Genomic DNA, 26598 nt, shown 5'->3' on the forward strand with positions numbered 1-26598 from the left:
AAAAAGTGCAACAGTAAACTATTAATTAAATCCTTCAAAGTGCATATATTTAGCCATCATATTACGATCTAAAATTAAGGAATTCATAAATGAGTTTTTAAAATTTTAAAAGATATGTATGATTTTAGTATTTAATGTTAACTTATATTTAGGAACCAAAATAGTAAGTGCTTAATTTTAAAGGTTAGGATAAAACAATAGAAATTTTGAAAAACATATATTATATTTCTTTAGTTTTGTAATTTAATGGGATGCATTTTGAGGGACAAAATAGTAGTTTACTCCCAAATTTGAATTCCAATTCACATTTTGACAAGATTCAATTAACCTGCATTATCTATATAAAAATCTGCATTGAAATTTAGCTATGTGAAGCAAGGGGCTGGTTGGGAACATAGACGATTAGTTTTTGCTGAACAAATTAACTTTTAGATGAGTAAACTGTAATCATAAACAATTAGTTTCGTTGACCCTGCCACTCCATTCCCTTCATTTTGCAAGTGAAAATGATAAACAGCAAAAAAGACCACAACTAAAATTGGTAAGAACTTTGATTCTGAAACATACAACAAAGCTAATCTAAAGGGAACTATGGGAGCCCATGAAGATAAATATATTATTTGCTACACCCATTAAGATAGAAATTCCCGAATACGGACAGGTCTTTTGACTGCATTAGTAAAGCCCTGCAAAGAAATCAACAAGACACAATGACCGTATTAACGAAACAAATATTGCTATTAACTTAAATCATAGCTCCATTTTTCTTAAAAGTAGCGAAATTACATGCAATAATTTTGATAATATGTTTCTCTTATCGTCTCCAATGCTCTCGAATATGGCTTTGAAACCACAACAATGCATCTTTATTAATTAAATGCAATTACATTTTATTTTTCTATCAAGTGCAAGATAAAATAAAGAAACTTCCATTTTCATTCATTACTAAAGAAATGTAGTGTACCTCATTAAATTTAAAAAGTAAAGGGTATCGATCTTTCTCCAAGATAGCTTCTTCTGGTAGAGATCTGTCATTACTTTGTACGCCCTTAGTATTTACCTTTTTAAACCTGCCATGAAGCAAAGAAAGATAAGCAGTAAACAAGGACTATAGAAAGACAATCATTTAGTAAGGAACAATTGCCATCCATTAACCCAACAGTACAATATAAACATCCAAGTGGAACCATTACAAAAACCAATGGACATAAAATCTTTTTTAATTAGTAGTAATCAGTTGAAGAGGAGATTTTCATTGTGTCTTTGCCCGATTTTACCAAAGTCAAAAATAAAAATCAAAGAAAAAGCCAATAATTAAAATAACCTTGATCCAGGCCTTGATGTAGCTGCCGACAGAATCAATATTTTTACCAGATATAAACATAGTGATATACTATGAACAACTGTAAGACAAAATAATGTGCTCTCGTACTAGATGTAGGTAAGAAAATGAATAACTGTTTCAAGAATCATGACGCGGGGTAACTTCTATGGGAGATAAGACCACCAAAGAGATTTATTGCACTGAACCTACTAGGAAAAAGGACTTTGGAGTGCGTGATTTCTCCTAATCGACCATTTACAACTCCAAGGTGCTTCTCCCTCCTAAATTTTTCTATTTGACAACAGTGATAACAACATCAACCAAGTAACTTCTCCAAAGAAGCTTCACCCAGTTAAAGAACCACTTCACGTTGAGCCCTTTTCTGTTCTCCTAGTATAAAAAATCCATAAAAGGAGGTCTAAGACGTGATTTCATTAAGCACATCAAATTTGAACTAAATTCTAGAAATACTTTTTAGGTACTGAAATCAATACCATGCAAGCCCAGGAAATATCTCAACCTGGACATACAAATTTATTAAGGAATATGGACTTCAGCTAGGTTTCAATTTAAAAAGACAAAATAAGTTTCCAATTTCAGACCCTTAATTAAGTTTCCCAAATTAGAAGCTCTTATTACAGTATATAGATTAGTTTAGCAAACATGATTCTCATAAGTCTTATTTTCAACAGTGGTATCAAAGTCAAGTTTGTCTTGATGACCGACTCAAACGAGTATAATGATCCCTATACCGAAAGTCTTCCTGGTAAAGGATATGCAGGTAAGCAAGTCCCGTTAAGATACGGCTGTTGGAAAGGGCTACTCGTGGTTGTAGTTAGTTGGGAATGCATCCGCTAAAGGGGGAGTGTACCTATGTGGAAGAGACTCACCCTTCAGGGGGAGATTGTTGGGAATCCAAGTGAGTCCAAGTCCCACATCGGATAGAAATGAGAAAGTAGAGCAGTATATAAAGGTGAAAGACACATTAACTCATAGCCTTAAGGTTTTGGGTAAAGAATGGTGTTGATCCCTTATATAGTTGGCTCAGATGTTATTGGTATTTGTGTAACCCATAGGGAACCTCCTACTAGACCCAATAGTTTTAAGAAATAATAATTGACTCGACATACAAATAACTCAGGAAGAATCACCTATCAAAGAAACTGGAGGAACTTCTGGTTGCTTTTTTAATATTTCCCACGTTTTGTGGTTTCCCAATATCTGTTGTACTTGAACTTTTATTGGTATTCAAGTTTGATGAAACTATTGTGGGATTTGCATTTGATTTCCTTGCCACAGCATTGGTATTGGCTAATGGGATGTTGTGAGTTTCAGTCTCAATGATTCCATGCCCTTCATTTGCTAAAGCCCTAGTTTTGTCAACACCAACTTGTAAAATCTTATGCTTTTCAACCTGTAACCATAAAATAATGGAGCATAAATAGAAATGAAAAATGGATATAGACATCCCTAACATAACTACTATATTTTGAATAAGTTTTGGATAGTCAGATTATGAGTCAGTTTGTTTAAAATTAAAAAATAAGTATTTCTGAAATAAGCAATTTTTTTTAAAAATCACTTATTTTACAAGTAGATGGAACTTTCTTATTAAAAAGAAGCATAAAAATATTTATTTTTAAAATAAGCAAGTTAGATAAACACAAAAAAAAAACATAAATTTGCTTATTTTATTAAAAAATATTTCTTTCTCAAAAAAATAAGCGCAAACAATACCTTATATTTGACATTCAAATTTCATTTTCATTCTTTCAAACTTGAAGCTTTAGGCAAAACTAATTGTTAACCCTTCAGTCAGAGCATTAATTATACAAATAGGTATAACTATAGGTGTTTATACAAGTTGTAGAGCTAACCTAGTTGGGCTTGCAACTTATATTGTTATGCCAAAACCTTCTTTCTTTCCTTCGATTTAAAAACAAAAAGGACTATCATTGGTCAACAGACATATTTTGCATATATAAAAATAAGTTATACAAGAGGAGACAGAGGCCAAGGTTTGAATATCCTCCTTAAATAGAAAAGGATGAGAAAAATTTGTAACTAAACTAAAACGTCAGAGTTAATGAAATCTAACCTCATGCACCAAAATCTGCTTCATAGCTACAGAAAGCACATAATGATTTGAAGTATAATCCTGCAGAAATGTAGAGAATAGAAAAGATATTAAAATCTGGCTGAGATTGACATACTTCAAAGACAGAAGTATGACCCATAATCCAAAGTCCAAACCTTGAAGTTTATAAAGTCACTGATAGGAGGAACAAAAGACAGTGCCAAACCATCTGCTACTTCAGACTTCAGGGTTTGATACGGCATATCTGATTTCACAGTTTTATATGTTATAGCATATGATACCATTTTGCTAACTAATTGAGTAAGATCATTCTTCTCCGTGTCAGATAGTACTTGTAATGCCACCTAAAGACAAGAAATCCACATCAAAAAAGGGAAAAAAAACAGTGCAACTGGGGCTGAACCAAGCAAATGAGTCAACTTGTCTTTCAGAAAAAGACACCAAGTCCGTTACTACAAACACTGGATTAAAAATCAAAGAACTGGTCTTTATACAGTTAGGAATTTATTAATGAAAACATAAACAAAATACATGAGCTAAATTAAAAAACAGAATTAAAGAAAGAAAACTAACAATGAAGGATCTTCATAAACAGAACTGTAAAAACAGTCTTACAGTCTGTTGCAAGGCTGTGAATAAATCAAACTGGACTAAGGTTTTGTTCGAACTGAATTCAATAATAAATAATAAGACTAAGGCTTTCTTCATCTTGACAATTTCTTTGTCATAAACATTTCCACAAATAATTTATCAACAAAGAATAGTCTCTCTCTACCAACACACTTGAACATCAAATAACAAGGAATCTGCAATTAAATCTACTCAAGCAACTATAGAGGATGAAGACAAGGTGACAAGTGATTGGATAACAAAACCATATTCAGAACAAATAGAATTAGTACATCACCGGTCTTATAGTTGGCGGGGACAGAATATGTAACAATGGAGAAATTAAGTCTTCTACAAAGGAACTAGCTGATAAGTGCCTTGCAATATGCGGTGGGATTTTGTGGTGCCAATTATTCAAAATGTCCATCTTTTCCATCATCATTGTACGATATCTGAAGATGTTTATAAGATACATCAGGAAATTTGTTTTGTATGAAAAGTGCACCATAAAATTTTTCTAAACAAAATACAAGAAGAACAAGATACCTCTGATAGGACTTTGGCCATTCAATGTTTGGTTTCTGAATTTGAGATACTATATGATGTACAGTAATTGCAACTAGGGGCAAATATACTGATGAAAGGAAAGATAGAGAAGTAAGAGCGATATTTAACTTGTAAACAAAAATTAAAGTAGGCCAATTATTTTCTTACCATAAAGGGACATATTATGTGTATGCACTATATATTGATGCAATAGATCATAAACTCCAAGATTGTTGAAGCACTTGACCTTCAAACAGATATCAAAACAAAACTCTAAATGATTCAAAAGAATAAGTGAATGAATCCAAGGAAATAAGTTGTGTTTGATAAATGCTTACAGTTTTCTGCATCAGTGGGTCATGATAATTGAGCCGCAAAACATTTTCATGAATTCCATCCAGAATCAAGTCACTATCACCTCTGCATATAACTATTCCTATTTTACCATGAAGATATATTTGAAGAAAAGAGGAAGAAACAAGTAAGACAGTAAAACATGGCCAACCGTTTTGACACAAGGGAGTACAGTGAGTCAAAGTCAAAGGAATTCCCTCTATGAGATTTTCTTTCCAACTTTTTTGTTCTTCGCTTATGAAAAATCTACACAGAATTTCAATCAATAATGAACAAGGTCAATTTAAAGTTGTAATATTAGATAGCTACTGGATAAATAGACAAATTTAGTAGAGATGAATCTTACCTCTTTCCAGATGTCAAAAACATTCTTTGATGTGTCCTTCTGGCCAACTACTTGAGCACCAATATCAAACTGTGCACCAAGTAAAACAAGTAAAAAATAATGCAGCATGTAATGAAAAAAAAAACACATTTCCTCACTCAAAAAAAATTGTTCTCCAAGTTCTGAAGTGAACATAAAGCCAAAAAAATGCTCATGAATTATAAGGCCAAAAAGAGACACGTTTCTCTTCTTTATAATACTATATGCTGACAGGAGCTTTATAATACAACTGGATTGACGAGGTGCTATTGGCATATGGTCAGGTGACGGTTCAGAGTTGGGAAGGAGTGGGGTAGGCTGGTGTCTAGTATATGCATAGCCAGGTTTAAACCGTTCCACTTTGAGTGGTACAATAACCCATAAATGCACATTGGACAGACTGGGCCTCAAGTTTGTGACGTTCCGAAGGTGGAAGGTGTACAAAACATCAACAACCAAAAGGGTGAAGATCATCATAACTCAGCTGTCTGGAATAAAGATGAAAGAAAGGAGAATCGAGGCCAAGAACTTGGGAGGGAAGGCAATTGATCAAGTAGACAACAATGGTCAATGTCTCAACCCAAAAATGAGAAGGAAACGAAGCCTGAAGAAGTTATGTTGATCATTGTTTATTCATTGTTTTATTTTTCTTATTTTGTAATACAGTTGTATCTCTTTTTCTGTTTCTTTATTTTCTTTTTATTTCTGTAATTTTCGGAGGTTATACACTAGTTTGTAACCACCCATAACTACTCAACTTCTTTCTTTTTCTCTATAAGTTCTGTCTCGCAGAACTGCAAAATGTATTGTAGGCACCCATATCTCTGAAATATTGTTCTCCCTTATCCATTTTTGAGCCACAAAATGAGAACACATTTAAAATGTTATTCTTCTCAAACTTGTTTTCTGTTTTAGAGACAACATCTCAAATGTAACAAAGTTATCTTTCTATTTGATTTGATTTTTTCACTCAAACCACAACTCTAGTATTGACAAACTCTAACACGCATTTCAAACGACACACTATCACTGTTGTTGCACCCACTTTCAAAACATTCTAACACAATATCCATATAACAAATTTAATACTTATATGAATTCACTAGGCTTAAAAAATTTATCAGAACTTCGTGATCACACTAAATCTTACCACATTGAGAGCTTCTTTCTTCTTTGAGAGAAATTGGAGAGTGTTCAAGCATGATCTAATATCACATTCTGTAATGAATAAACAGGAGAGCAAGAGAAGGATTAAATGATTGCAAAGATGAATTGAAGAATGTAACATTGAGCAAAAAAAAATCTTTAACTAGACAAGGTGTCAATATGGACACATCACATAATCATTACCTTTATCATGAATCAACCATTCAAGATGCGACAAAGACTATCCGTACTACATAAAGATTAACACAATATTTTGAACATGGGAGCATGTGGTAGATCACAAAATGGAAGTTCTTGTTGCTGAAATGGGAGAGGTTGTGAATGTGGTTAAAATGGTGACCCATTATTTCGTCAAGACAAGGCAAATCTAGAAAAGGAATTCTTGTATGCTGAACATAAGCCTAGACAGTATGTTGTATGCCAGTGAGTGAACGTCATTTCCCTTTGTTTTGCACTGTACATTTCTTTAATTGCTGTAATCTATTATAGTGTATTTTAAGTTTAGCAGCAGCTTATGACCATATATAAAGCTGTACCTTTTGTTTCATTTTCTACAACACAGATTCTCTCTGCTATATTCAATAGTATAAAGAGTGAAAAAACTCCTTATATAGACTTCTTTCCACTTTTTCCCCCTATAATTAACGCCAGACACTAAAGCATGCAAAAATGTATGAGCAGCACCAAATAATATTAACTTGCACAAAGGCACAAAATTAAAAATTATAAGAAAAATACCTGTATATTCTGCAAGAGCAGTGAGTGCAATTGCACTGGCTTTCATCCCCTCCTTCTTGCATATGTATGTCAGCCTACAAAGATAGTTTGTTTTAGGATGAATTTATCAAATTAAATGAACAGAGAAGACACTGCAAAAGATTAATGAGGTATCAAATATGTAGTCTAGAAACAACGAGCACTAATCCATAGAGTTTACAATTCAATCAAAGTTAAAAGTACAGCCGCAATCCATATCTTATTAAAATGTGGCTTAAAAACAGTGAATAGCTAGTTTGGTAAGTTTCTGAAATTTGTGACTTGGTTCTAAGCTTGGTGTCAGAATTTCTCTTCTTTAAAAAATACTATTTCCTAATTTATTATATCCAAATTAGGAAAGCTTATATTCTACAATGAGTAGGCAGATATTTACTCCTAATATGTACAACTTATAACAGGAAACAAAATAATTAACAGAATCCCTTATTGGCATCCGCTCTCAAACTGATGAGGCTGATTATCAATTTGCTAACAAATTGATTGTAGGGCTGATCAAGGTATACAGCCTTGGTAAAGATGATTACAAGCTGAATTGAGATGTAACATGGGGAAAGAATTAACATGTGGAATGTCTCTTGAATAGAATGGAAATTCACCTCGATATGCTCCATACGCTCATGAAAAATTGAATTATCAAGAATCGTAGCTAAGTCAAGAGTCCATGGAGCCAAATGATTTCAGATGAAACCATAGACTTAGCTTAATACTCTAATTCAGTTGAGGACTTAGATACACAAGATTGCTTTCTACCCGTCCAAGAGAGCAATGTGGGGCTGAGATACACACCCCAACTAGTGATAGATCTTTTTGTATCAAGGTAACCTGCTAAATCTGTAACACTGTAGCCAACCACAATGGCGGCTTCTCCATAGGAAGGAATAGGTTGCAAGTCGAAGTGTCTTCAAAGAAACAAATAATAAGTTGAACAATGGCCATATGAAGATGCAAGGGGAATGCATAAATTGGCTCACTTGTTGGGCTGCAAATGAAATGGCAGGGCATGTAATGGTCATATAATTATGACTTCCAACAAAGTAGTAGTATAATAAAGGGTCTATTAAAGGACCTCCCTCATCGCAATGAAATTTGACACTAACCTCAGGAGGAGTGTCCATTGGAGAAAAACACTTGGGGAGTCAATATAAACTTCAAGGGCAATAAACTAGTGAAGACAACTCGATCTTTCAAATGAAAAGAAGCTTGGAGTTGTTGCTTAAGACATTGAATGGTTGCACGATCAAAACTAATATTATTGTATTGTCTTCAACATATATAAGAACAACAATTCCAATGTTTCTATGATGAATGAAGTCATAACTAAGTGAAAGAAAACCAAAGAGAGTAGAACAAAACATTTCAAACCATGTACAAGGAGCTTGTCACGAGCTATACAAAGAACCTTTAAGCTTGCACAGGCCATTAGATAAGGAAAACAGGCCCGGAAGAAGAGTCACATAAATATCTTCTACCAAGTCATTGTGAAGAAAGACCATCTTCAGAACAATTTGAGCCAATGACCAGCCTAGAGAGGTAATGTTGTAAATAGCATATTGTTAATTTAAAAAAAAAAAATCTCAATAACTGTTCGGGTATAAGGTGGGAGGTAATGATAAGGGTTGGGAGGTAATGAGAAGGAGAAGAAAGGTAGGAGGGAAGTGAGGCCGAAAAGTATTGTTCGTAAAGACCGAACGGTGGAAGGCATTGAGAGGTAAGGCCGAACAGTGGACAAGGGGGAATGGTCGGACCGAACGGTGGACAAAAGGGGAGCGACCAAGCCCAACGGTGGGAGGCAGGAAGCAACCAGGCCCAACGGTGGGAGGCAGGGAGCAACCAGGCCCAACGGTGGGAGACAGGGAGTGATCAGGCCGAATGGTAGAAAGCAAGGAGCGATCATGCCGGTGGGAAGTAGGGAAGGACTGGAGCCGATCGGTTGAAGAATCACCATCTTAACTGCGCAGCAGTTAGGGGGGGCGAGAGCTAATTACAGTAAAAGGAGCCACAATAGGAGAGAATATTCAGTATAAGTTAATTAGAGTAAATAAATATATATATCCTAGGAAATATTCAATATAAGATATTCATATTAAATATAGAGATATTTATATTAAATGCAGATATATTCTAAGGAAATATTTAGTAAGAGATGAGGCAAGAAATAATTAGTATAATTAGTATAATTAAGGGTATTTTTTTATTATTGAGTTTTGTAAAGGAGGTTATGCTCCAGAATAGTTGATGGAGGTTATGCTCCCAATTATTAGAAATAATTGACGGAGGTTATGCTCCCAATTATTGTTTGTTTTCTATTTGATTCAGTTATTCTTATCAATAAAAGATATACATTCGTTCAATTCCATTCTTTCATTATTCTTTTTCTTGTTGTGAGAGGGTGATTTCGTTACGTCTCCTACTCGGATACGTAACAATAACCCATAGTGATTAGGAAAAGTATATCTAGAATCTTCCTAATTATTTCAGCATATTTTCATTTCCTTATTTTAAGGAACTAATTATTACAAATAGAGATGATAAGAATGTAACTAGTGTGATTGTTATAAATAACTATTTATTTTCTTACATAGTTCAAGTTAGTATCAAAGCACCTAATCTTGGGAGCTTTGTTTCTACTGCCACTTTAATAGCCATCACCGTTGTTATTCGCCATCACTTGCCAATGAAGGCCCAGAAAGGTTTACCTCACTTTAGCGATCACAACATAGATAGTTGCATCAACAATAGAGTTGCCAAATCCCATCACATGCCAACAATGATATCAACACATATAGAACACTATCCATTGCCACAAAGAGGGTTGACGGGACCTCTTCAGCTCATTCCAAGGAGTGTGACATCTCTTTTGGCTCCAATTTGAGTAAATATAAACCTTTTGGTTCTTTTGCTAAATAGGTTCTTTGTTATGTCTTTGTTTTAGTTTTCTTCAAGGTCTGATATGAAAAGCTTATAAAGAAGAACTTGAAATTTTTTAAACAATGAGTCAATTAATGACTAAGTCCTCTAGATCATATACCATGTACATTTAATACTATTGGCCCTTTGTCTTAGGGTGTTTGGCTTCTTTATTCGAGAGCATCTACACATTTCATCGAGAAAAGGAAAAAGATAATGTGTTATATATCCTATTTCTCAGTAAGTCTACACTAACAATCTTTCTGATGAATCGAAACTTTATTGTTGTCATTGATGCCACAAAAATCCCTACCTCAATCCATGAAGCCATAAAAAGTGAACTTGTTAGGTTCCTTTACTCAGGGAACCAAAATAGATCACTCTATTCTCACACAACTCTCAAACAGCATAATATGATAGTATATGTATGTGTAATGTATTGAAAGAAGAAAATACATGTAAGTATCCCCCTCCCAAGGAAGCCTCCCTTCCTCCACTTGAACAATATATCTAGTCTATACTCAAAAGAAAAAATATCTAATACCCTCCTCAGCCAACTCAGCCTTTATTTATACTCTCTTTCTCCCCTTAACAAACTAACAAACTTTCCCGCTATTTAATTCCCTAACATTAACTCTCTACCGTTCGGTATTATCACTTTATATTGTTCGGCCCTTCACTCCCTCCTCCCTTGCAGCCACCGTTCGATATTAATATATATAAACCGTTCGGCCCTTACTTCCCTCCTCTTTTATTCCTCCTCTCATATACTTTTAACTTCCTAACATTACCCTCCTCCCCAACATCAACCTTGTCCTCAAGGTTGAAGTCAGGAAACTGTTGTCTGATGTAGTGTTCCTCCTTAAGTAGCACCATCCAAACCACCCTCTTGCCATTGTATTAAAACTTGGGGTATTTCCTCCCCTTACTGCTGCTGGTTCCTTCGTTGTAGCACTTTTCCGGGACTTTGCAAATCCATGATAAACTGAAGGAGTAGCCACTTGATAGATGTAGTGCAGAAAGGCATATTCGTCCAATTTGACAGTAAGTGGAAAATTTCATTCATAGTGTATATTCACAAAGAACTAGAATAAGCCAGTCACCATGGCCAGTTTCCTATAAATCAAGGCCTGATAGAACATTAGCCTCGCTACTACACTCCAACAGTGTACCAGATGTTGTCTCCTTGCAGGCATTGTGCATTGACTCTCTCTCAACAGAATTAACTTGATCATTTTCAAAAGATATAAACCTTGCTTCGTCCTTAAAGCATTTTGTCTTATACGTTTTCTAGTCATTCTTACATATGATCTGTTAGACTTAACCTTAAACTGATTATCTATAGCTACGATCCTTATGCTATTATTCAAATCATGATATGCTCCTTCCTAGCAAAGTTGTTGAATTTCTCCACTTCTTCAGAAAGAGTTTCATTTTTGTAGCTTTCCTTCCTCAAAAGCATCTAATAGTCCGCTAACTGGTTGTCATTGGCAGCCTTTAGCAAAGCGAGCTCGACTCTCAAATCATTGACTTGTCCAAGAAGCTCTTCCTTCTCGGTCTTCAAGTGCTCTATGACATCTTTTGCAGCGGACAAGCAATTGATGAATTTATAAGTTGTTGTTCTTCGTTAAGGTGTTCCAAATCAGATAGTTTCTTAGTCTTGACTTCGGTGTACTTGTCATGGAGCTTCGTGTACAGAACCTCCATTGCGCTCACAAACTGTACTAAGTTAATTTGAATTTGAAGTCTATCTTCCTTCAATGGGATTCGATGGTCTATTTTCCTCTCAGGTGGCAGCCCCTGGGGTTCTCGACACACCCCCTCGAAATCTGCCAGAATTTGTTGCAACCCCGCTTCCTGCACTGGTGCCAATCTCTCTGCTTCCCATTCTCCCTCAGTCACTTCTGCTTGGCTTAAGCTCCAAACTACAGTCATGGTTTCTATCTCCCTCTCCTTTAACAATGCCTCAAGAGTAACCACTTTACGTGTCAATGTTGGATCCCCCTAAATTTCTACTTCCTTTTTCTTCTGACTCAAATCGCATCATAAGTTCTCCCCAGTTTACCTTAATTTCTCCCAGTCTTGCTAGCCATGCCACCCCTAATATCACATCTACTCCTCCCAAGTCAAAGAGGTAGAATTTCTCTATCACTTCTAGTCCTTCCAAAACTAGTGGAATATAAAGCACTCTATTATTAGATGATATAATTATTGCGGGAGATGGCAAAACAAAAAAATTGGCAGCCCAAATTGAAATGAAGCACCTAGAAAACTTGAATTTCCTTGGAATTGAGGCTGCTTATTAAAAAAAGAAAATGGATTTTCATCCCTAAGGGAAAATATGTACTTGAAATCTCTATTGGAAATGTCACATCAACTAAAAATAAGGTCAATTTGCAGTATATAAGTGGGTGCAAATCTCACCTTACAAGTTTTTGTACTTTTTAACATGATATTTGAGTCATGAGTTAAAGTTTATCCCAACAAAGTTTGTAATTCCCTGAATCTATTGTTCTACCTAATATCAAGCCGCTATTGAACCATCCATTAATGTCTAGTTTCACACTCAAGATGTATATGCCTCAACGTTAAAGGGTGTGTTGGAAGTTCTATATCTACTAGAGATAAGACTAATTTACAATATATAAATAGGCACAAATGTCATCTTACAAGCCGGTTTTGTGAGATTGAAATAAACTTAAAATTTATTTCATAACAATCTCCTCAAAGAAACATATAAGCTAGGATGTAGAACTTCAAAAGCTCCTATTGAATTGAATCACAAAATTGGAACTAAAGAGGGTTCTCATGTAAAAAAGACTTAATGTCAGATATTGGTAGGAAAAATAACTTATTTATTGCACATGAGACCAAACATTACTTGTGCACTAAGTGTGGTAAATCATTTTGTGCATGTTCCGAGAGAAAGACACATGCATACAGTTGACAAAATTCTTCAATACTTGAAAATCATGTGAGGGGTTATTGTTCAAGAAAAAAAAAACACTTCAAACCTGGGGATATATACTACTACAAACCATGCAAGTTCTATTATGAATAAAAATCTACCTTTGGGTATTATATGTTTATTGGAGAAAGTTTAGTAACCTAGAGAAGCAAAAAACAAGATAGAGTGATAGGTTCTTGGTCAAGAAGGTCCAAGAACTATCAAGACGCAATAGTAAAACAAACACCCAAAACCAGAAAGAAGAAAAGAATTGTATATTTCCTCTGTATAGTATTCCCAACTGTACAAGCCTCCAAAAGGGGGATGAATCCCACCTCCACAGGATATGAATTGTCCTGTCTATACAACAATCAAAACAATCGCTAACCCTCTTACAGAGTTATACAACCCTTGGCATGTTTAACCATCTGATCTTGAGCCTTCTGTAGATGGAATTTGAGTTGAACTAAAGCCTCATCTCGAGTCAGTAATTCCTGCGCCACTGCCTCCACTGCGGTCTCACCCGATATGTATCTCGTCAAGGCTGGTGGGGGTCTACCATACACTGTTTCAAAAGGGGTGCACTTCGCTGACCCTTGGTAGCTGGTATTGTACCAGTACTCTGCCCAGGGTAAAACAGCACATCGTTTCTTCGGCTGTTCTGAATAGAAACAACACAGGTAAGATTCCAAAATTATGTTTAGGACTTCTGTTTGCCCATCTGTTTCCGGATGGTAAGCCATGCTCATGTTGAGCTGTGTGTTCTGGAGTTTGAACATCTCCTTCCAGAATATACTTAGGAACAACGAATCTCTGTCATTGACAATGGACAGAGGTACTCCATGTAGCTTGACTACTTTTCTGCCACTGTCTTGGCTGTGTAGGGGTGCTTCAGTGCTATGAAATGGGCATACTTGCTGAGCCTATCCACTACCACCATAATAGCATCAAATCCTTGTGACTTTGGCAACCTTACTATGGGCAGGGGTTGAAGCAACCCTTGGGGCGAAGCTACCAAATACTTATGTTGTTGGCAGATTAGACATCTTGCTATAAATTATGTCACCCTTTTCTTCATCCCTATCCAATGTAAGGATTAGGCAATCTTCCTGTAAGTCCTGTAGATGCCAGAATGACCTCCTGTGGGTGTTGCATGGAATTCCTTCAACAGTTTTGGAATTCACTCAGACGCTGCAGATATCATTAACCGCCCTATATAGTGCAGCCTATCATTCTCCAAGGTATAGGAAGGGTGTGAATCAGCATCAGCTTTCAATCCTTCCACTATTTTCTATAGCACTGGATCCTCCTCCACCTCACTTAGTATGTCCTGAAAATCCTGCCAATAAGGCCTGGATATTCCCTTCAACTCCATTTCTCCCTCTTCCTACATTTCTCCTTTTCGTGACAGCGCAGCTGCCCCTCTGTTAGAGGCTCCTGTTTTGTACTGGATCTCAAAATTATACCAAAGCAGTTTTGCTAGCAAGTTCTGCTAGTTCTGAGTTGTAATCCTCTGCTCCAGCAAGTATTTCAAACTCCTCTGGTCAGTATGTACTATAAACTGTTGTCCCAACAAATACGGTCGGTTGTGCTGAATGGCTAGGACCTGGGCCATGAGCTCTTCTTCATATATTGACTTGCTCAAAGATGTTGCTGAAAGTGCTTTACTGAAGAAAGCCACCGGTTTTCTATTTTGAGATAGCACTGCCCCTACTCCTTTGCCTGAGGCATCACATTCAATGTGGAACTATTGTGAGAAATCAAGTAATGCAAGGACGGGGGCTGTTGTGATAGCCTCTTTCAGTTTCCTCATTGACTCACTGGCCTGTGGCGTCCAGCAGAATTGTCCCTTCTTCAAAAGATCTGTCAAAGGCTTAGCTATCTGCCCATACCCCTTTACAAACCTCCTGTAATACCTTGTTAGACCCAGAAACCCTCTAAGAGCTTTAATGCTTCTGGGTTTTGGCCAGTCTATGACTGCTGCCACCTTGGCCTTGTCCATTTCCACCCCTTCGTCTGTTATCAAATGCCCTAGGTAATGTATTTTCCTCCTTCCAAAATCACATTTCTTGTTGGCATACCACTTCTACTCCATCAAAGTTCCCAATACCTCCCTGATATGTTGTATGTGATCTGCCCAGGTGCTACTATAAATCAAGATATCATCAAAAAACACTAGGACACTCTTCCTCAAATACTTCTGCAGCAAGTTATTCATCACGCACTGAAATGTTGCTGGTGCGTTTGTTAGGCCAAATGGCATGACCAAAAATTCATAATGGCCTTGGTGTGTTCGAAACGCAGTTTTCGGTATATCCTCTTCTCCCATCCTTATCTGGTGGTACCCAGCTTTTAAGTCCACCTTAGAAAAAAACATTTCCCCCTTGAGTTCATCCAAAAGCTCCTCTATCACCAGTATAGGGAACTTATCCGATATTGTTGCCTTATTCAATGCTCGGTAATCTATGCAAAATCTCCAGCTTCCATCCTTTTTCTTCACTAGTATTACTGGGCTAGAATAAGGACTATGACTCAGCCTTATGATTCAAGATTCTAACATCTCTGCTACTTGCCTCTCCACTTCAGACTTCATTGTATAGGGTATTGATACAGTCTTATATTCACTAGGTCGACCCCTTCTTTGATGGGTATCCTATGATCCCATTGCCTAACTGGAGGTAAGCACAAGCACCTTCCTCCCATTCACACATCCCTGCAGCTTCATAGTCTTAGGCTAGGTGAGGCCCCCTGCTGAAAAATATGAAAGCTCCATGGGTTTTTGCTCCTCTTCTTCCCCGTTTTCCCCCTCATCTTCCCCCTCGTCCTCGGCCAGAATAGTCACCCTCATGCTCCTCTCCGACAGCGGTGACCCGGGCTGTAGGGACCTTCACAGCAGAAGCATCTCCCTTCCTCTCTCCTCTTGATATATTTTGAATAAGGCAAATTCCTCGGACCACGTCCTTTGGTTTCACTCCCCACTGTACTCGCTCCCCTAGCCCCTCGTTCATTGGGTTTCCTTCCTTCCTCACAGAACCTACACTCTTTGCGTCGCATGTTCGCCCCGATGTATTGCGATTGGGTTCAACCCGCGTCACTGCTCCCGTCGTTCATCGCCACGACGCTTGGATTCGTCTCGCATTTCCGTTCCAAGCCTTTGCTCCCCCATGGGTATCTTCTACATCCCTTGCGATCCACATCGCTACTATCAATTCTTGCGGATCGTGCGGCCTAACTCAATTCCGAATGTTTTCCTGGAGATCCACCAGGAAGTACCCTAGCAGTTGCTCATCCGACACTCCTCTCGTCTGACCCATCAAGATTTCAAAATCTTGGACATATTCCTCCACTGTTCTGATCTGCTTACTAGTCGCCAATCGCTCAAAGATCGACCCCCTGTTTCTTTCCCCAAATCGCCCTATCATCGCCCCGTTCAAACCTTCCCATGTGCGACTTTTCGCCTTAGAATCTGAACCAGTAGCCCGCGCTACCTTCCATACTGACAGAGGCCAATCGCACTTTCTCATCTTCCACTACCCCCTGTAACTCAAAGAACCTCTCTACTCAGTTGATCCAATTCAAGGGATCCACTCCTTCGAAAACAGGTAACTCCAACCTTTTCCTCCAATTAGTTTGTGCTTCCGATCGACTTCCCTCCCGTCCGCCAACTTCTTCCTCTTGCCTCCTCCGGTTCTCGTTGACTAAGGCTTGACTGCCATCCGACTACTGGCCCTCCTGATTTCGTGCTCTCCCGCCCAACATCCTCATTGTTTCTTGTAGATCTTGGCGCATTGCAGCGGAGTCTTGACGCAACGCCATTGTTTCTTCATCCCATCCACCGCAATTTCCATCGCTTCAAGTTGGCCTTCTACCACATTCAACCTTCCATCCATTCTCCCCTCCATCACCCTTTCCTCTCTCAATTGGATCCGACAGGTCGGACCAATTTGATAGGTTCTTGGTCAAGAAGGTCCAAGAACTATCAAGACGCAACAGTAAAACACACACCCAACACCAGAAAGAAGAAAAGAATTGTATATTCCTCTGTATAGTATTCCCAATTGTACAAGCATCCAAAAGGGGGATGAATCCCACCTCCACAGGATATGAATTGTCCTGTCTATACAACAATCAAAACAATCGCTAACCCTCTTACAGAGTTATACAACCCTTATATAGGTTGCTCTCCCCCCCCCCCCCCCCAACAGTCTAACTAACTACCCCCTACATTAAAACAAATGCATCTCCCCTTACTCACAGTAGTTAACTAACACATTAACAGTCTATATTCTCTTCCTTCTCTCGTAGACTCTTAGTATCCTACCATAGAGCATCTCATTCGAGTTTTTAAATTGAATTTCAAGCCTTTGGGCAAGGTGTGTGAGAAGTACTCTAGATGATTCAGCATAGTGTTGTGAAGAGGCACAGTAGACTAGCATCTAACATAAACATGACATGGTTTGAAAAATTCCAGAGAATGAGAAACATAAAGCACTTAGAGAGGATAACAAAATCGTTAAGAGTTAAAATATAAAAAAATATCTAATGGTAAAAGAACCAAACTCCTAGAGATACTAAAGTGACAAGAGGTTGCATCATAACACAAAAAATCCTTTGAACGATACAATAGCCTAAGATTGCACACATAATTGATTAGACCCCATTCTTGTGACGTTCAGGAGGTGAAAGTTGGACAAAACAAACACAACCATCGGAGTGTAGATCAATATAATCAAGATAAACTTGAAAACGGTGAAAGAAAAGAGAATCAACCATAAGAACCTGAGAAGGAAAAAGATTTAACTAAAAGACAATTGTTGACAGAACCCCAACCCAAATATTGGAGAATAATAACACCATGTTACTTTTCCCTTATTCTAGAATATTCTCTTTTTTGTTGTACTCTCGGTTTGCTATGAAAACTATCCTTTTGTTATTTTGATATTTGTATTAGCACTCTTATACCTCTTGAAATGTAATCTTTCTTTATTATTATTATTTATGTGTGGGAACCCAACTGTTAGGTTAGGGTTTTAGGAGGTGTCTGACCTTTTGTATTCTGCACCTTTGTACTCTATAAATAAATAGTAAATTGTAACAGAGTAATAAGAAAAAATACACTGTTTTTACTTCATTCAAGTTCTTCAACTATACCTTAAAGATAGCTTCTATAAAATGCTCCCTTTGCACACTATTTTTGGTGTTGAAATAATGAAAACCCCCCTTTACATTTTCTTCTTCTCTAACATGGTATCCAAAGCTCCTTAATTTTTTTTCCATGGTCCCAAACCCCATCCCTTTCACATCACATTCTTTTTCCACCATTGTCATCCAAACACTTGATAACTTCAATCATCTTCCTTTGCTAATTTAATTTAAACATTAATAATATAATCTATACAAACGTTTTTTTATCAACAGTCTTACTACGTCAATTTTGTAATATATCTGTACGAGGTATGAACTATTTCAAGCTAATCATCACCTGCTCACTGCACGATTGACTGTTGGTTGAACAAATATATGAACCCTGACATGGAACAAAAGTATGTTGTCAACAAATCAGATTATATACACATTTGGACATACAAATTAAAAAGATGCAAATAGGAAAGACAGGAATGCTAGCTTAGAAAAGAGTAGTATTTAGGGATAAAGAATCAAAGGAGTAGCAAAAGAAACGCCATCTGAAATTCAATATATTAAAAGGTGTAAGAATATAAGATGATTATCCATATGGACGAATCCTTGTGTGTTTGAGCACAGTCAAGGAACTTATTATAAATAGATTGTTAGAGCCCAGAGGAACACTTTTACTTCAGCAATAATGGGAAGAAAAAGTTTGTATAAGGTGAGGAGGGGTTTGGCTGATGATAGTTGCTGGCTGTAAGCATCCGTTCAGCAAAGGTCAAAACATAGGCGATGTTGTTGGCAAGGACACTAGTTTTTCAAAGTGCATGGCTTGAACATGACTCGAAGTCAGTTAAAAGAGAACAAAAAAATATTAGCATGAAGAAAATAATTTTATCGATTATTTCATATAAGCAGAGATAAATTATATAGAAAGAAAAGAAGGAAGAAAATGAAAAGAAATAAAACAAAAAATACTCCCAAAATTAACTAGTATTATACAACACTAATAACTAGGAATGAGACACAAATAGAGTAACTGACAGTAATCCTTCCTATTAATGAGGTACCATGATTCTCTAACAACTCAGGAATCGATTTCCAATGAAAGTTTTCCGTCAAAGGTTTCTCAAATAGCAGGATAAGACTTCAGTCGCAGCTGTTAGGGATGAATTTTGTTTTTAAAGTTGTGGGAAATAATAATAGTAAATTTATGCAAAGAAAACAATGTACGATACTATGGAATATTTAACACCTAAAAAACTAAGGAGATTAGTTATCAGAATCAGAAACTTACTTAGCTACCTGACGCAATGGTCTTAAGGCAGGTGCATATAGATCATTGCAAATGCATATCACCTACATTAACAATCAATATCATCATCACTGCAAATGATTTGTCTGGTAAACAATACTAACAATATGAACATCAGAACATCCAAAACTCACAGGTCTTGAAAGCGAAGCAGTTTTCGAACCCTTTTTTGATGACTTTCTCTCCAGTTGTCCTTTGCCCACAGTTTGTTTCCCTGCATAAGGCTTCCTTTCGGTAGAAATCTGCATGATTTGGTTTGAATAGAGATTTATGATTTCATATAACAAACTTTCATTAAAATATTTCCATGTTACTGTTGTTTATACTTTTCCTAGAAAAAGGGGGCTCCACCTCAATCCCAACTTCCCCTACCCTATTCGTTGTAGGTTTACCAATGTTAAACTATATTATGAAATAGAAAGACATTCAACTGAAATAGCTGATGCGGGATCTCTAATAACCTATATAATTTTATTTGGTTGGAAGAAGCTACATATTAGTGGTAAATATTTGTATTTTAATTAAAGGTAGTTAGTCAATTACAAGTGAAACAATTGGCAAGGAGCTTCAGTCCTCTCAACCTAGGGAAATTTGTTAAAAAAGGTACAATTCTAAAACAAAATGCATACAAACAATACTTCAGATAATCATTTTGTTCAGATCCCCAACTCTACCCTATCAAAAGTGTATATCTACTTTTTAAAACCAGAAAAACAAAAAAATTGCATTCAGTTACATACAAATGTCAGCAAGCCTATCACATGTCTAGTAAGAAAATTTATGTTCTTATATTGTTCTCATTGATGAATGCGTAAATAGTGAACACAACCAGTAAATGAATTATATTGAAACCACAAAAACATCGAGGTATAAAACCTGTTTGATCATTGTGATGAAATTGAGACCTTGGACAATATTAAAGGAATCTTCAATATGACTACAATTAAATAGGTTTGCTTAGACAGCACACTTTAGGAGACAGATCAACATTTGCATCTAGCACTAACCATCTTTAGAAGAACCTCCACAGCACCCTTACCGTCACCAAGAGCTCCATCAATTTCATCCACCACCTAAGGAAATGGAAACAGATAAGCATTTCACCTTCATGCATTGATACTAAGATACAAAATGAAAATATTGAAAGAAAGAAAAGCTACCAGACACTTCGGCCTTGAATCAGACAAGACAGAGTTCATTTGAACCACATCAAGAATCTTGGCTTCAATTGTTGATGTAGAACGATCATCACTAGCATTAATCTACAAAATTTAAAACAATTGTTTAGTATATACGTTGAAATTATAGGAATTTATGTAGAGTGGGAGGAAAGAGAGAGCAAGCCAACGAATAATTAGGATCTGGTATTGATGTGAGTTGATAAGAAATACAACTATTACCACTAACCCCTATTTATGATAATACTAGACATCTAGACCCAATTAAATAAGGAAGCATATCCTGATATTCAATGACCAATGCCATTATGATACTTTAAATATTCTAACATATATAAGAACATGAGAATACTATCCAGAGATTATAACATTCTCCTTCAATGTAAATCTCACAAAGCTTTTGAGGGTGTTATAATTAAACAGCTAAAAGAGAAAAAAGGTAAATATAGCATAATGGCATTCAACAACTTAGACAAGACCAAGGAATACTGGACTAAAGACAAGGTTAAACTGAAACTGGGACAGAGACAACAAATGTGAGTTGTAGCCAATACAAATGATCAGTAGTATTATTCATCATCAGAGATAAGTCACCCACTGTTTTTTCATTCCCACAAATACCCCTCCTTTTGAAGTAATGCTGTTCAATGTATGGTTAGGAACTAAACGTAGGCATCTTCTTCAACAAAGATTCAAATATCAGTTCACCATATTATGGGGAACTAGCCTTTCCTACTACAGTGTCACCATTGTATAGCAAACTTCACACATGATAACACAAACATGAACAAGTTAATATTTGTAATATAATCATTATTAATATTTGTAAGATAATTATTATTGCAATAAAGGAACAGCTTTGTGTTTATGAAATTCAATTATCCCTTTTGTTCACTACAAATATGCGAACCTCTGAAATTCAACATTCCAACATTTTCTTTTCAACTTGTTATTCTTAATCAGTGGGTTAATACTAACTTAGTCTTACAAAATTGACTTGTGAGATGAGAATTGCAACTCACTTACATATTATAATTTTTATAATTTGGTTTTATTCGTAGTTAATGTGTGATCTCCAACACACTCAATTGCATAAAGGAATGAACATCTCGAGTGCATTATTAAATATTTACAGGTGGTCCAACAAAAGGCTGATAACGATGACATAATAGCTACAGAAAAACTTGACTAGGATGAATTTTGATGTCATCTTAGCAAGTAGGTTTATGTCTAACTCAACTTACTTATAACTTGAGGATCGCACTCCACTTATATATTATAATTTAGCCTTATTCTTAATCAAAGTGGTATCTCTAAAGGTTAATAAAATTTAGGTTTAGATCCTAGCCAACCGTAATATTCTCTTTTTGTAGCTTCCTTAACCCCAAGCCAACCCAAGTTCAGATCTCTACACCAATGCTCCTTTCATGATTAGGCCACCACAGCCAGAGGCATACTTAGTTATTGAGCTTGCCACCAACCATGCAATCCCGTCACATTCTTCCCATTAATGCATCCTCTTCACAAACCCTAGTTACTCATCAACCCCAAGCACACCGTAGTGCTTTTTTGGCCTGGTTCATAACTGCTACAATTTTTAGGCTACAACTGTCCAATTGTGGCTTCAAGGCAAAGGTTGACAAACATACACTTTATCCCAAGGATACCCCAACCAAGGTCCAAGTTCATTATCACCAAATTTTGTGCTTCTCCATTGATATTGGATCCCAAACAGCAATCTCAATGATAAGCGTTTAAGACATGCTATGATGTCTAGATAAGGCCAAGGTGTACTCAAATGACATTTATCATTCTACAATGTTGTTTACAACCTTATTTCAGTTAAGGTATAAACCATGGACATGCTGACATGTGAACATACCTAAGCTTGATAGTTTAATTGTTGATTTTCGTGATCACAAGCCTTACGATAATAAAGTAATACAACATCTTTGTTGGAATAATTAAGTCTACTTGTGTTAGTATAATCTGTACAACTAAAGTGGGGAGTAGTGTCTTGAGTTATCTCTTACTGTACTTTTGTGCCTAGCAGTCTAGGACAATCCCTTGATCTTTCATCTCCCCATTGTATTAGCTCTTCATCAATATAAATAGAAGAACATAAGAAGAGTCCCTTAAGCCCTCCAAAAATATAAGTTTTCTATGTTTTAATATTAAGTTGGTATCAAAGTGGGTTGATCCCAAAATACCTATCTCCGTCATCAACGACAACCATGTCCGCCGTTGTCCGACCCCATCGGTCTCGAAAGTTAATTTGTCCCCTTGTCCCCTTACATGGTAATGATCCTTCGTGCTTTACATCCAGACTTTGATCAAATAAGAGATCAACTTCTGACCAGTCATGATGAGGACCCTTCCATGGATAGCTTGATCACATGTCTTCTTCGATTCCCAATGCCTCAAACTAAGGAAGCTCATGAACTAATGTAATCATCTATCCTTGTTGTCACACGAAAAAGAGGACGTGGCACTACAAGAGGAGAACATGGAGGTCAGGGGCATCCTTAGTGAACGTACTGTAAAAGGATGGTTCATACCTATTGGAAGTCCAACATCGACTACAGATAAAACCAATTTAAAGTATATAAGTGGGTACAAACCTCACATTACAAACCGATTTGTTAAGATTGAGTTAGGCTTAAAGTTACTTCTTAACAATACACAAGAAAATTGTTTTTCCTTGCATGGTTTTCCTACCAAAACAGCCAATGTCTATAAAGTTGAAATTGTCGACTCCAAATTCACTAAGAGTGTCTAAGGTTAAATTCTATTAGCTTGGCACAAACATCTAAGACTCCAAGTACATCAACAATGTGCATTACCCAATCCATGGTAGGTCAAAATTCATTGGTAATTGACTCAGGTGCTTCAGATCACATATCTGGTAATACCTTTGTTCTCAACCATTTCCTTTTAAGAAAAACATCATTTATATAACCTTTGCAAATGGCTCTAAAATTTCTTTAAAGGGAGTCAATCAACTCTCCCTGTCTCCCTCCACAAATCTAAAGTTTGTCCTTTTTGTCCTTAATTGTCCTTTCAATTTAATTTCCTTAAGCCTGTTAACCAAAACGTTAAATTGTTCAATAACCTTTGATAACAAATCTTGTTATATAGGAATGTGGTTCAAGGAGACATATTCGAGAAGAATATCAAAGTGGAGGATTATACCATTTTGGATCTCGTTCACGTGTGTCCTGTGTTGCAACTTCTAGTCCTAAAATGTTACATGATTGACTTGGTCATCCTCATTGTTCAAAAATTTGGGCTAAGATGCAGTAAAGCAGATCATTCAGTCTTCTATTGTCATACCTCTCTCAGGAAATGTGTTTACTTAATAGTATATGTTGATATACTCATTACAGGAAATGATATTGTTGGAATATCTCAACTGAAGGAGTACTTGTGTAGACATTTTCAAACCAAGGACCTTGGAAGCCTTAAATACTTCTTGGGCATTGAAGCTCAATCAAAAGATGGAGTTGTAATCTCACAAAGAAAGTATGCTCTTGATATATTACAAGAAACAGGTATCACTGATTGTAGACAAATAGACAATCATATGGACCCAAATCAAAAATTCACGAAAAAGGTGAATTATTCTATGACCTAGAGAGATATAGGAGGCTGGTTGGAAACTAATTTATCTCACTATTACAAGACCTAGTCTATTTTTTTTTTCAATTAGAGTGGTTAGTCAATTTATGCAAGATCCATGTGTTGGCCACTGAAATGCCATCATTCACATTCTAAGGTACCTCAAAAAGGTTCCCAGACAAGGGTTGTTATATGAAGATAGAGGAAGCGTTCAAGTCTCTTGGTACTTAAATGCAAATTAGGCAGGTTTGCCTATTGGTAGACAAACTACTGTTGGATATTGTTTTCCTTGGATGAAACAGTATTTCATGGAAAAGTAAGAAACAAAATGTAATGGCCCGATAGAAAGCTAAAGTTGAATATAGGGCAATGGCATCACTAACATGTGAACTTATATGGGTGACGCAGTTCCTTAAAGAGCTTAACTTCTATGACATCCAAACTATGAAGATGTATTGTGATAATCAAGTTCCTTAAAGAGCTTAACTTCTATTGATTGTCATTTTGTTCATGAAAAGAAATATGCATTGAGTTTGTTGAATCAAATTACCAACTCGCAAATGTGTTGACCAAGTCCTTAAGAAAACCTCGGATTGAGTTTATTTGTTCCAAACTTGATACATACAATTTGTATGCTTCAGATTAAGGGGGAGTGTTAGAATAATTATTAAGTGTACTTATGTTAATGTATTCAATAGGACTAAAGTAGGGAGTAGTCTATTGGGTTATCTCTTCTTACTATACCTAGTTTTGTGCCTAGCAATCTAAGACATTTTGTTGATCTTTCATCTCCCCATTGTATCAACTCTCCATCAATATAAATAGAAGAACATGAGAAAGGTCCTTTAAGCCTTCCAAAAATATAATTTCCCTTTGTTTTAATCTTAAATGTTTTGAACAACACAACAGTTTTTTCTTGGTCAATGCACTCGTTAGTTGTCTTCCTAAGCTTAATTCAATTCATTATCAAATATTGTTTGTCTGCTTCTTTTGGTCCGTGTAGAATATGGGTATAAATATTGCACACTTCTTGTATAATTAAATACAGAATTTTGTATAATAAATATAGATTTGGTTGCAAGAAATCCCAACATTTAAGGGATTGGGATTAGACATTCCTAATTTATAGTCTTTATTTCCAAAGATTTATTCCCTTTATCTCATGATACTTATCTCCTTTAATTGGGATTATATTTTCCTTAAAATACCTATATAATGTTTCATTTTGGAATCAAGGAAAATAATCCAACAATTATTGCGTACTGCATACACAATTTGTGCTGCAGCATCTCAGCTCTAGGTTTTCCTAGAGTTGTGGTCTTTGTTCTTACCACATTGGGCCTTCATTGACACTTTATCTTCAGGTGGGTTCAGCCTCCATTGCTGCAATTTCGACTTGCCAATCTTTATTGCTACTTTTTTTGTAAAATCAGTCATCAGATAATAAGTCATTGATTTGCATCTCCTTGATTTTTTATCCAAAAACCCAAATGGAGGATCCAAATTTTCAAACAATACTGGGGAACTCCAAGGCTTCATACAGACTAGACAAAGAAAACACTCTCAGATGGTCCCTAACTTGTTTGGACCTACTTAAGGTAAAGGGATGCCTTTGTCATGTTTTGGAAAAGGGTAATGAGGATCCAAAATTTTTTACATGGGATGAAAAATATCCCATCCTCTGACCAAGAAAAGGAAATGGAGGAAAGGTATAATCGGGAACCAAAAGAAAAGTTGAAGAGGACCTCCATTCCAGCAAAGCTAGAAGACAAAAAGCAGGTGAAATGGGGACAAGGGAAGTCAACAAAACCAACGGAAGTGTCACAACATCCTCCTGATGACAAGAAGGTTGGGGTGTATATGTCACGCAGCTATGTAAGCCACACAAAGAAGTGTGCTTGCTGCCAGGTGGTGAGGAAACATCCTTTGTGACTGATCAAGTTTGACTTTACTCGGAAAAGGTGCTGCAGATATAGAGGTCATCAGCCAAGCAGAGGCAAATTACATTTTATTTTCCTTCTCCTTTGTCGATAGTGAGAAGCATGGCAGAATCTACTTGCTCTAATACCAACTTCAAAAAAATGAGGAAAGGAACTTCAGAGATATCAACTTAGATCTCTTTAGATTCACTTTCATATTCTTGTAACAAAAGTGCAAAGAGAGAGCAAGACAAATAAAAAAAACTTCACTAGAACTTAGAATACATAACAAAAGTGCAAAGAGAGAGCAAAACAAATAAAAAAAAAAAAGACTTCATCACTAGAACC

General features: G+C 36.4%; 1 protein-coding gene and 1 pseudogene across 3 annotated transcripts in view; both read right to left on the minus strand.

Moving 5' to 3' along the window:
- Positions 1-512: 512 nt before the first annotated feature.
- LOC108326633 (uncharacterized) overlaps positions 513-26598 on the minus strand; it is a 29981-nt gene continuing 3895 nt past the window's right edge. For 2 of the 3 annotated variants that reach the window (XM_017560237.2, XM_052875314.1), the window contains exons 6-23: positions 20696-20797; positions 20543-20608; positions 19670-19777; positions 19518-19579; positions 18576-18620; positions 7201-7274; positions 6446-6513; positions 5278-5346; positions 5083-5177; positions 4916-4997; positions 4746-4824; positions 4578-4665; positions 4330-4483; positions 3578-3766; positions 3423-3482; positions 2476-2738; positions 965-1070; positions 513-686 (exon numbers count right to left, since the gene is read on the minus strand). In XM_017560237.2, coding sequence (XP_017415726.1) covers positions 633-686; positions 965-1070; positions 2476-2738; positions 3423-3482; positions 3578-3766; positions 4330-4483; positions 4578-4665; positions 4746-4824; positions 4916-4997; positions 5083-5177; positions 5278-5346; positions 6446-6513; positions 7201-7274; positions 18576-18620; positions 19518-19579; positions 19670-19777; positions 20543-20608; positions 20696-20797 — 1764 coding nt within the window. In that variant the 3' untranslated portion in view covers positions 513-632. Of the gene's footprint in view, positions 687-964; positions 1071-2475; positions 2739-3201; positions 3251-3422; positions 3483-3577; positions 3767-4329; positions 4484-4577; positions 4666-4745; positions 4825-4915; positions 4998-5082; positions 5178-5277; positions 5347-6445; positions 6514-7200; positions 7275-18575; positions 18621-19517; positions 19580-19669; positions 19778-20542; positions 20609-20695; positions 20798-26598 lie in introns of those variants that run through there. The other variant, XM_052875313.1, reaches the window with a different exon arrangement.
- Positions 10909-12350, minus strand: LOC128195989 (uncharacterized; annotated as a pseudogene).

The sequence above is a fragment of the Vigna angularis genome, chromosome 3, assembly GCF_016808095.1.
Source record: "Vigna angularis cultivar LongXiaoDou No.4 chromosome 3, ASM1680809v1, whole genome shotgun sequence".
Classification (NCBI taxonomy): Eukaryota; Viridiplantae; Streptophyta; class Magnoliopsida; order Fabales; family Fabaceae; genus Vigna; species Vigna angularis.